Source organism: Prorops nasuta, unplaced genomic scaffold (genome assembly GCF_024137725.1).
Source record: "Prorops nasuta isolate Cenicafe-Biocafe unplaced genomic scaffold, Cenicafe_Pnas_1.2 PNAS00031, whole genome shotgun sequence".
Classification (NCBI taxonomy): Eukaryota; Metazoa; Arthropoda; class Insecta; order Hymenoptera; family Bethylidae; genus Prorops; species Prorops nasuta.
In genome coordinates, this window is record NW_027116828.1 from 1,487,275 (window position 1) to 1,498,577 (window position 11,303).

At 34.9% G+C, this 11,303-nt stretch overlaps 1 protein-coding gene across 1 annotated transcript; it reads left to right on the forward strand.

Annotated features, from left to right (window-relative positions):
* The first annotated feature begins 6,248 nt into the window (after positions 1 to 6,248).
* Positions 6,249 to 7,468, forward strand: LOC136782971 (uncharacterized). Its single transcript, XM_066742751.1, has 3 exons — positions 6,249 to 6,280; positions 6,492 to 6,729; positions 7,190 to 7,468. The coding sequence occupies exons 1-3, from the start codon at positions 6,249 to 6,251 to the stop codon at positions 7,466 to 7,468; spliced, it is 549 nt and encodes a 182-aa protein (XP_066598848.1).
* Positions 7,469 to 11,303: the final 3,835 nt, after the last annotated feature.

An 11,303-nucleotide genomic window follows, 5' to 3' on the forward strand; every position in this document is an offset into this window, starting at 1 on the left:
GAATGGTCTTTATTATTCAATGTGAGACAAATTGCATAGGGTTTAGGCAAATATCTTATTGATCCGCCACATCCTTCCATATCTTATGTTACATTTATTTGCCTCCGTTGCACTATTTTCTTCTAGTCTTTAACATATAACAATAATTCTCCAATCAATTTTGCATATATACAGATCTGATAATACTGCTGACCTACAATAATTTTTGTAATAGTTGAAATGATTGTTAAACCATTATCTTGTTTCATTCGAATAATGGATATTTGAATGATGGTATTTAATCTTAACATATGTTGGCATTATTTCTGCAAGATAATTCCTATAATGTTTGGGAAGATAAAGTTCTTTAAACCGTATGTGTATACTGCTGAGTTCATCTTATTTTCAGCTTCGAATAGTTTTCCATCTACACGCTTGGATATCCACTCTGTAGATAAAATACTTATTTCGTTACTCCTATTATGATGTTGCTAAGATTGATAGAAAGATATATTAATCCTTTGAAAATGATATATTATATGTCTAGTAACTGGATATTCTAAGTATTTAGAACAGATAAATTTCACAAACAAATAGGACTAACTAAATATGTATTATATATTGAGGAAGGATATCCAAATGTGAATTATTTGAAGCTAAAAGCAACATAAATTCAGCAATATACTTAAATGTATTGGAGAACAATATCTTCTCAAATGTAAAGAGAAGATATCTTATGGAAGAGGTGCCAAACATTATAAGTAAAATAATTCAAGTGTCCATTCTTCATATTTAATAGAACATTAGTTTACCAATCATCTTAACATTTATAAAATTAATTAGTCAATAGAATAGCCATATCCAAGTGTATTTTAAAATAGCACAAAAATATTGGTATATGTTGAAAACGAGAAAAAAGGACTAACGAGGAAAATAGATGTCATACAAGATGTGGAAAGATATGGCGGATCAATAAGATATTTGCCTAAACCCTATGCAATTTGTCTCACATTGAATAATAAAGACCATTCCAACAAACAGCTATGATTTACAAATATAAACAGTTGTAATTTTGTTAGTAATTTAAAGAATATATGATTACTACGAGAATAGGTAATTACTATGTGTGTATAGAATTTGGAGAAAGGGAAGCAATAAAAATAATATGTTTATTGAACTAGCTTTAATTTAAAATAATAGCAATTAAAACATTGTCATACAAGATTATTCAATTTACAATAATAGTTCGTTGTATATACACTAATCGCTTACACATTCACTATTATAACATTAAGTCACAATTATCGAAATGACTGGGCCACAGAAATGCTTCATATATTAATGCTTTTGCACTTATTTGTTTATAAGTACTTTTTTCCTTAATAGAAAGTCATCATAACAGGATTTCACTTGTAACAAAAATAAAATAACCACAAAGTATATTTCCTTAAACATTCACATTAATTTTTATTTTTTGTTATTAATTTATACTCATCTGATATATTTTTTCTTCTCTGTTATATATTAAAATTCTTCCTTCTTTTCCGCAATCGTTTGCCAAAAATATTATTTTAGTTTACAATACAAAATTGAGGGTTAATCGCGCCATTTGACAGCTACGGACAAACTCCCTAGAAATCCCCTCGCCTCGACGCAAGATTTATGGCCAAAACACTATAGATATCTGACTATACTAAATATTCTTTGCAGTTGTTTAAACTGTTTGTTATAGTTTATTCCAATTTCACATATTTTTACTATACTATGGTTTACTCCAAATCTTACAGGTATTAGCACACGAATCAATTTGGCACAGTGTACTTTTATATGTACTTGCCGTCGAGACACTACTGTATCTCTTAAAGGGTCGAATTCGGTTATGAAGAGTGACCGGGATATTCGTTCAGGTTCGGATTTCAGTTACGTTTAGTGTAGTTCGTCGCCTTCAACCAGGGGTGCATCCCAAGGTCGAATTCTCCCCGAAAGGAGCTACCTCGTTCGATCACCTCGTAGGAGAACAGTTTTCTCTCGTTGGAAGGATCCCCGGAGGTGAATTCTCCCCGGAAGGAGATACTCCATTCGGTTCTCTTCGAGAAAGTATCGTTTTTGTTTTCATAAAAGGTCGCAGGAGAAACACCTGCCTTGAGAAGGTGTTTAGTTTATTAGTTAATGGTTTATAGTAGAGAAATTCGTTAGACTAATCCCGAGCACTTCGAAAAACCGTTTTGACGCCATTTAGAGTTACCGTCTTATAGTATGCGAACAACGATTTTGCGCTATTATATCTGACATATACATCGATGTCTTTGAGGAAATATAGAGAACTTCTTATCGAATACAGTATTTAGTGATTTGACCTGAATTGCCAAATCTTCCTCTCTTTTAAGTTTCAGGGACTCACCCACTCTCCGCTTACGCAATCCTAACCCTATATTCACTGAGCTAGTTGGTATTACAGTTTGACGATTACCGTATTTCGCGATCATTACCGTACGGTGGTTCTTTAGGTAACCTGGCGCCCAACTTATGTTTTAGATTTTTGGTCGAGTTATCGCTTACGAATATTGAAGGGTTAGCCAAAATTTTTGTAGTGTCGCAATGTTGATCTTTTTAAATAAAGGAACGGTAACATTGAGATTTTTATTTTAATTATATTTTGAAACAATTCTTACCATTAGCGTTTATATTTTCAGTATTGTTTGTTATAATTTTATTATTATTAAGGTGAAAAGGTACCGAATCGATTCCTGACATGGGATCATTTGCATCTTCAAATTCATCTGAGCATTTATTAATGATTTCATTAATTCTCTTTTCAGCTACATTATTACATAGCTCTGAAGAATTATCTATAAATTAAAATGTACATCCCAGATAGTAACGTCTGAAACTTCACGTTTAATCACGACGTGATATGTATATATTACCGCATAATGCTTTATTTTTGTGAATAGATTCTGTTGAGACATAACATGTTAACATTATGGTCTATAATGTCAATATGATCCTAAGCTCACATCGTGACATTTACTGAGGAATCGTGAGGACATGCTATGCTCTACATTTCACTTCATATTGTAAGAAAAAAATGAGCTCATGTTATGATAATAATATGAAAATGGTTGTCGACACACCATGAGTGACTTATGAGTACATTGAATGTTATTGTGGTAATATATTTAATATTTTCAAATAACGAGCATTCAAGAGCAAACTATATATCGCTATCAGCGCTAAAGCACGTATATTTTTTTTTAATTAATGTGACCGATATAATTACAGCCAGTCGAAATATATAGACAAATGGAACTTTGCCACTAACTAACGCCAGAGAGTGTAATGGACAAGGTATCAGTCTCATTATTCAAACGACCAGCGTTCAAGACCCACCAGGGAAAAGGATTTTTCATCAGCAAAAGTACGGTCAAATCATTTGGACGTTAAAATTGAAAGTAAATTAGATTACATGCAGAGCGAAAATGTGGTAGCGTTGGAGTTAAAAATTGAAGAATTAAGGACGAAGCTGAAGCTAGCGGCCGATTGCTAGCGGCCAATGCGAGCATTATTGTCATAACTGTACACGTACCATGTTATGCGCCGCGTAAGTAGAAAACGTATATTCTCGCTAGCGCGCCGTATGTAGCCAGACATACTCTACGTTTCCATGCATGATGCGCGCAACTGAAGAACACTCAATATTATCTAAACCAAACCCTTGATAAAAATAAAAAAATATGCATCTTCTTCCTTATTTTATAGGGAAAAAATCTATATATGTTAAAAAGTGGCCCGAGCAACGGAAAGTCTTTAAAAAAATAAAAGAATCACGAATTTCGCTGTGAAATCTACGTTTTCATGTACATATCATCGGCTGCTGTAATCAAGGAAATTCCTCAGCCGGAACAAAAAATATGCATCTTCTTTATTTGATAACGAAGAGACCCCTATAGGTTAAAAAGTGGCCCGAGCAACAAAGTCTTTACAAAAATCAAAGTATCACGAATTTCGCTGTGAAATCTGTCTCCTCATATACATTTCATCGGCTGTTGCAGTCAAGGAAATTCCATTGGCTGATAAAAAAATAAGTATCTTCTTCGTTATGAAATAACGAAGAAAATGCATATAGTTTTAATTGGCTAAGGAATTTCCTTTGGCTAGCAGCGTAGTAAAACTTAGGCAAAACGTAGAGAAATCTGAGAAATTGTCGCACATTGTAAGCTTCTATAATTTTTTTCGACAAGTTCCTTGATCAGTTCCACTTTTTAACCTACATCGTTCTCTTCGGTATCAAATGAGGAAGAAGATGCATATTTTTTTATCCGGCTGAGGAATTTACTTGACTGCAGCAGCCGATGATATGTGCACGATGATGCAGATTTCACAACGAAATCCGAGCTTCTTTAATTTTTTTCGGGCACTTCCGTTTCTCGGGCCACTTTTTAATCTATATGGATCTTTTCCTAATAAAATAAGGAAGAAGATGCATATTTTTTTATCCGGCTGAGGAATATCCTTGACTGCAGCAGCCGATGATATGTTCACGAAGACGCAGATTTCACAGCGAAATTCTTGTTTCTTTAAGTTTTTTAAAAACTTTCCGTTTCCCGGGTCATTTTTTAACATATATAAATCTTTTCCTTATAAAATAAGGAAGAAAATGCATATTTTTTTATTTTTATGAAGGGTTTGATTTAGATAATATTGAGTGTTATTTAGTTGCGCGCATCATGCATGGACACGTAGAGTGTGTCTGACTATATACGGCGCGCTAACGAGAATATACGTTTTCTACTTACGCGGCGCATAACATGGTACGTGTACAGTTATGACAATAACGCTCGCATCGGCCGCTAGCATCGACCCCTGACTTCAGCTTCGTGAATTAAGGATGTTCTACCCCAAAATGATTTTCATAAGATTGTTTAAATTTTAATTGCAATGGGTTAAATATAACAATATTGACACGATAGTCAAATCTGAGATTGATGACACGTTTCTAGCTAGAGAAATTCAATATCAATGTTATCACTTTTACTATGGAATGGAACATATAGGAGATTCTGCGAAAAAGACAACATTTTTATTAATATTAGATAAACGGTTCTTTAGACTTTGTTAAAAAATAAATGCTTTACGGATTATACTTGTTAACAGCACATAAAAAAAATGAAAAATATGACACGTACCGTTGCCAAGAAAATGTAATTCAAAGTTTTATTGTAACACGATAAACGTGAAAGACAATAAATATGGCAGCGTCGCATATGTGCGCGCAACTGCGGCACATATATTTACTAGTAATGAGGGAGAATATATATTTTCAGATTATTATTGTACTTAAATTGGTATATCTACATTTTAAATTATGTTTTAATTGTGGATGCGAAAAATAATAGGATAAGTAGTACAATATAAAGATCGAAAAATATGTGTTCATCTTCCCATGTTGCCGTTATTACAAAAAGCTTAAGTTGCATCCACAACTTCACTATACGCGTTAAGCCATTCGCCGGTGTGAATAGTACCTTTGGGGTAGAACATCCTTAAGGTACCTTTTCATGCTGCGTTGCAAACGAGCGTTAAAAGCTGTGACGACATAAAATCGCACTGCTATCTTCAAAGAAATAAAGTTCAAATATTTTCAACTTCCGAGCTTTGACGCTTTGACTGAGGACAAATGAAGAATGTGTTCTATATACCACGCATATCCTAATATACTATATAAATACTATATATGTCTATAATATATAAATTATATCTACAAGTTATGTATTCTAACTCGAAATACGTTCGATAACTCGATAGAAGCATCGCGATTAGATATAGGTCAACGTCAATTTCCTGAGATATTTTAAATTCTAGTAATTTGACGGAAAAACAGATTTTTTTTTAATATAAATTTTGAATGACTTAAATATCGTAAATATAGGTATGTATGTTTAAGATAGACAGGGTGTAAAATTGTTTAATAAAATGTCCTATAATAATGAATATCGTGAATGGTTAAATGAATGTGCAAAATTGATTAAAAAAAGAAATCAAGAATATGAAAGAAAATGTCTTTTGCGTACTTTAGCGGTAATATACGAAAGTGAAAAAAAAGAGAACATATGCGAAAAAAAAATATTGGGTTAATCCTATTTTCCCAATTATTTCCTTGCAAAAAAGTATATTCAGAAAATATTTTCGAATGACTTTAACAGAGTTTGAGAATGTACTTTTTCTTGTAGCTCCATGTATTAAAAGCTATTATTATAAGGGAGCCAATAATGCTCCAAGAGCGTTTAAGTATAATACTGAGGTAAGTAGGTAGATATTTTTTAATTATTATATGTATAATGAATATTTCATTTCCTTTGCCGTTTTTTAATCTTTTTCAAGCGCCCGCAATTCTTGCTCTTTCATTTGCTTTTGACATTTTGATTACTTCATTGTATATCGCAAATACTTAACACTTCTTTATTGTTTATTATTATTTTCATATTTAATCAAAATAATATAAATTTGAATAGATATTTAGCAACTGGGAATTTATTGGTCTCTTTGTCATATCTGTACCTTGCTGGCTTAACTACTGTTTCTAATATTATCGGAGAAACGACAGAGATCATATGGGATTGCCTTCATAAGGAAGTCATTCCGCCAATGCTTACCAAACACGATTGGTTAAGAATTTCAAATCATTTTGAAAACAAGTGGAATTTTAACCACTGTATTGGACCTATCGATGGAAAACATGTTTTTATCCAGGTACGTATAACGTATTACGTATACAGGGCTTGACAGGTATAATAACACGGATTGTGGACATTAAAATAATGTTTAACTTCGTAACGATAACAGAAATTAATTTTTTGTGCAAACCATTTTGGAAGTATTTTTCATAGTGATCGTCACAGTTTGAATCAGGCAGGCCTCATAGACAACATTATGGGCAAAAATCTGGAAGCACAAATTTCGATTGGCAGTTTTTCACATTTTTGTCCGTTAATCTGTGCGCATGAGGTTTGCTTGATTTGATTGTGACAACGGGACACAATTCACAGTCAGAAAAGACTTATTAAAAAATTTGATATTTCTTTTATTTACAAAGATGAAAAGAGTTTAACGTTCATTGTCTCGTTCGTTTTACTTGACAGACCCTGCATATTTATCATTCAAAAATGGATGCAAGTATATAATAACTACTAATACATAATGTTCTTTATAGTGCCCTAATAATGCAGGCTCATCATATTTTAATTATAAAAACACTCATAGTATTATTTTACTTGGAATATGTGATGCCAACTATAATTTTACTTTTGTTGACATTGGAGCTTTTGGTCGCCGCAGTGACGGTGAAGTATTTAGGGATTCTAAAATAGGAGAAAAATTCCACTTAAAACGAATGAATCTTCCGGATGCTAAGCCCAGCGTTGCCAACTCCGCCATTTTGATTATATTACGGTTTATAGTGATGTCAGTGATGCCAGAATCAAGTTTTTAGCAACAAAAATAAAGTTAACCGCTAGCCAGCATCAGTATAGAAAATTCGAAGGGAAGAGGTATATATCCCTTTCCTTCAAATTTTCTATACTGCTGCTGGCTAGCGGTTAACTTTATTTTTGTTGCTAAAAACTTGATTCTGGCATCACTGACATCACTGTACACCGTAGTATAATCAAAATGGCGGAGTTGGTAACGCTGGCTAAGCCCCTAACAGAAGACGAGATACCTTTACCGTATGTCTTAGTTGGCGGCGAAGCCTTTCACACAATTTACGCACTATTTATTACGTCCTTATCCTGGAAAGGGAGGCCATAATAAAGAAAAAGAAATTTATAATTATAGGCTTAGCCGAGCACGAAGAACAATCGAAAATACATTTGGTATTTTAGTAAGCTAGTGGCGACTTTTAAGACGGCCTATAAATTTTAATGTAAATTAAACCGTCTCGATTGTTCAGGCCATAGTATGTCTACACAACTGGCTTCGTACAATGGACTATGGCGTAAATGAATATGTCAATCCATCAGAGATTGATAAATATAAGTTTATTGGCTTGATTTCTGATTCGTATGGAAAACACATAAATAATAGCGCGTTACAAGACATTCGTAATTTGAATTTAAATATTAATTCGCGTAAGGTAATGTTAATTAGAGAATAATTTTGTAAGTATTTCAATAATGAAGGTGCAGTTCCTTGGCAGTTTGATATGAAATAAAGTTCTATAAAATTACTATTGACTGCATATCATTTATTAGCCAATTGTGGACCGAAATCTAGCATTCTTCATAGCGGTGCGGGTATAAGGGATATCTATCGGCTCTTAAATGAATTTGAAAGAAATGAGTATTAATTGTTGCAAGGCACCTGCTCCAACAGTGTCAATCTCCCTGAAGAAAAGTGCGGAGTAATTTCACTACAGATTATCAACTAAAGTGATAGAAAATTTAAGGAAAATTCTTTGATGGTGAGGGAAGAATGGCGGAAAGCACTGTATTATGCCACAGTCCTGCTATCGACGCCATCAAGTCTTCTGAGAAATTGCCTAATCAGTAGACTAATCACTTGATGGAGAGTCTCGGAGAAGACATATGTAGGCTGCGGTTCGATACATGCATATGCACACATAAAGCGCTAAAAATCTATAACAAACGTAACGTAAATTATACTCTTTGAACGTTTTATGCGCGAATAGGACCATAGCTATAGTGGTAGGCAGATAGTGCAAGATATATACATACTATTCTCCAATTTTCTCTTACCACCAAATATATTTAAAAAAAATGAAAGCTTATCCTATGTAATATCTAATTACAGATGACTAGAGTATTATATAGTCACATTAATAAAGTACAAAAGCTTCACATTAACATTTTTATTTTTAATTTATTTGTTAAAAAGTAAAACGCCGAAATCATGACAAAATTATTTAGAAATTTTCATCAAAATTGACTGAATCGTATGTTATTTGTAATATTTTTGGCAAAATTTGTCTTTGTTTTTTTGTATCTTTTATCTCCCTTATTCGAAATCCAATTACATCCAACATAGAACTGATTTCATCTTTTACAGGAAGAGGAGTTAGTACTACGGATTCTGGTGCTGAACAGATAGCATCAGCAATTCTATCAATTGCTGTGGTTTGTTTGTGAGGGCTTTTCATTCTTTTCCTTTTGTTAAAATTATCTATAAAAAGGTTAAAGATTGAATAACTTTACATTTAAAAGATAATCTATTGGGATGATGTTATTAACTGTTCTAAGCTTGATTTTGAGCTTAGGAGTTACTTAAGACTAAGTGCGAATTAAACATTTAAAAGTTTAATTGATACAGTAATCGGCATGTATGGCGTTCCTTGATGCATTTAGGAACCGCATTATAAGGTCCCTCGCCATCAGTAACTCAAAACAGAAAAGCACGAGTTAACATACAATTTAAATTTAAAAAAATTTAATAATATAGATTTAAGTTTTTTTAATCAAAATGTATGCTAATTCGCGGTTTTCTATCTGAAATTATTGGTGGAGGGAGACCCTCTATGGCGGTTCTTAAATGCATCGAGGGACGCCATACATGCCGGTCATTGTACAAATCGAAGTTATAGCCAACATATTGCTAGATAATTGATCAGTACAGATTTGATTCATACTGTTTAACTCTGCAGCTTTATTACCGCTTGTATTCTGTAACGTTATTCCCATCAGTGTGAGGGGCCACTCACTCTACGGGTTTTCCCTTTACCTTCGCCCGTCCTTATTTATCGGTATCAGGGCGCTAGTTGGTCAGTTGTGTGGCTAACAACCTTACGTTATCATTTGAGTCTTTCGACTCCATTCTCTATGCATCTTATACGGCCCTGCGGCTATGCATTTGGACGGTAGCGGTAGCCAGGGTCGCTCAGTATGCTAGGTCGTAGAGAGAGAGGAGGGTTCCTTGCGGAAGTCCGAGCCTCGCAGACCTATCTGCTGAGGGGCATACATTTATCCCTCACCACCCACACACAGGTCGTGGTGGTGAGGAGTGCGGGAACATGCGGTATCATTGCTAAGTATAGAGTTTGCCAGGACCGCGCGGACCACCACGAAGGCAACGTTCGCGGCCCGTCCAGCCATAGCGCAAGCCTATGGGATGACGGAGGTCACCGGGACTCATTCCAACGGGCTAACTACGCCCCTGCACAATCCACTATGCATTGGCCAGTATCCAGTCATGACGTACGTGCAGGCTGGCCTAAAGCACACGCCTCACGTACGCGAACGGACCCATGGCTGTTTGAGTGCCGCGTCACGCGCTCACCAGCACGCACGGACACATCAGCACAGTCCCATGGTCGCGTTCCGACTGCCTGTTATGGCAGTCTGCGCACGACTTTCGCGCAGTCTGCTTAAAGCGCGTAACCAGCGTTCAAGCCAGACTCGATGTTCTATTTCCCCTCCTCGTGGGGACTTATAGACACTGTCATTGTTTTAGGACTCCCCGAGGCCGCTTCTCCTTATCTCAGGTTGCCTGGGTTGTTTGGCCTGGCCCTGCCTTACTTCTCAGGACAACCTGGACATCGTTTACTGGGGCGCCGGTCTTTTCATCCGGCCTCTGCCTGTCAACGGGGTCTATCCTTGACGTTAGCTATAATCCACTCGTGAGCCTATCTCACGAGTCGGTAACGTAGGGATTAATAATATCCACTGTTCGGTAGCTTTTATGTTCTTTATTCGGTATCTCGTATACGTAACGGGGAACTTCGTTACCATTCTCATCATTAATTGTTGCTGCCTGACTATATGAACGCTCAATTGGATCAAAGTCATCTGCATTAAAGTCTTCGTCGTTATCCAAAGATGATTGACTTTTAAATATATAAGTAATAATTTAAAATATTAAATGCAGTCTGTAATAAAGAGCAAGAACTTACTTTCTGATTAAACAAAAGTTTCGTAGGAATGACATAGAGTCATATAGGTGCTATCTTTTATCAGTTCTTCTGCCTGATCCACTTGACCGAATTTCAGCGTGAATTTTTGCACAATAAGTATCATGCAAACATTAAAATTTTTTTTTGCATCCTCGGCACTTAGTTTTCCTAAAAAGATATAACATTAAATATTATAATAAGTAAACAGTTTATTTAATCATTTTTGTCACACATTACCGTTTAAAGCTTGTGCCACCTCCTCCCATAATTGCTTTGTAATTCGAAAACCGCGCTGCTCTATGGGAATGGAATAGTCCCACAGTTTCCTGCGATTCTGAACTTCCAGAATTAATAAATCTTTGTCATCAAAATTTAAAATAAATTTCTTATCCCTGCTTTAATTCAAGAATTTGCCTTTTCTTGC

Excerpts from the sequence above, each read along its gene's own strand:
- LOC136782971 (XM_066742751.1), top strand. The coding sequence starts at position 6,249 with ATGCTCCAAGAGCGTTTAAGTATAATACTGAG. Across the intron at positions 6,281-6,491 it reads CGTTTAAGTATAATACTGAG|ATATTTAGCAACTGGGAATT; the intron begins GTAAGTAGGTAG and ends AAATTTGAATAG. Across the intron at positions 6,730-7,189 it reads GAAAACATGTTTTTATCCAG|TGCCCTAATAATGCAGGCTC; the intron begins GTACGTATAACG and ends TGTTCTTTATAG.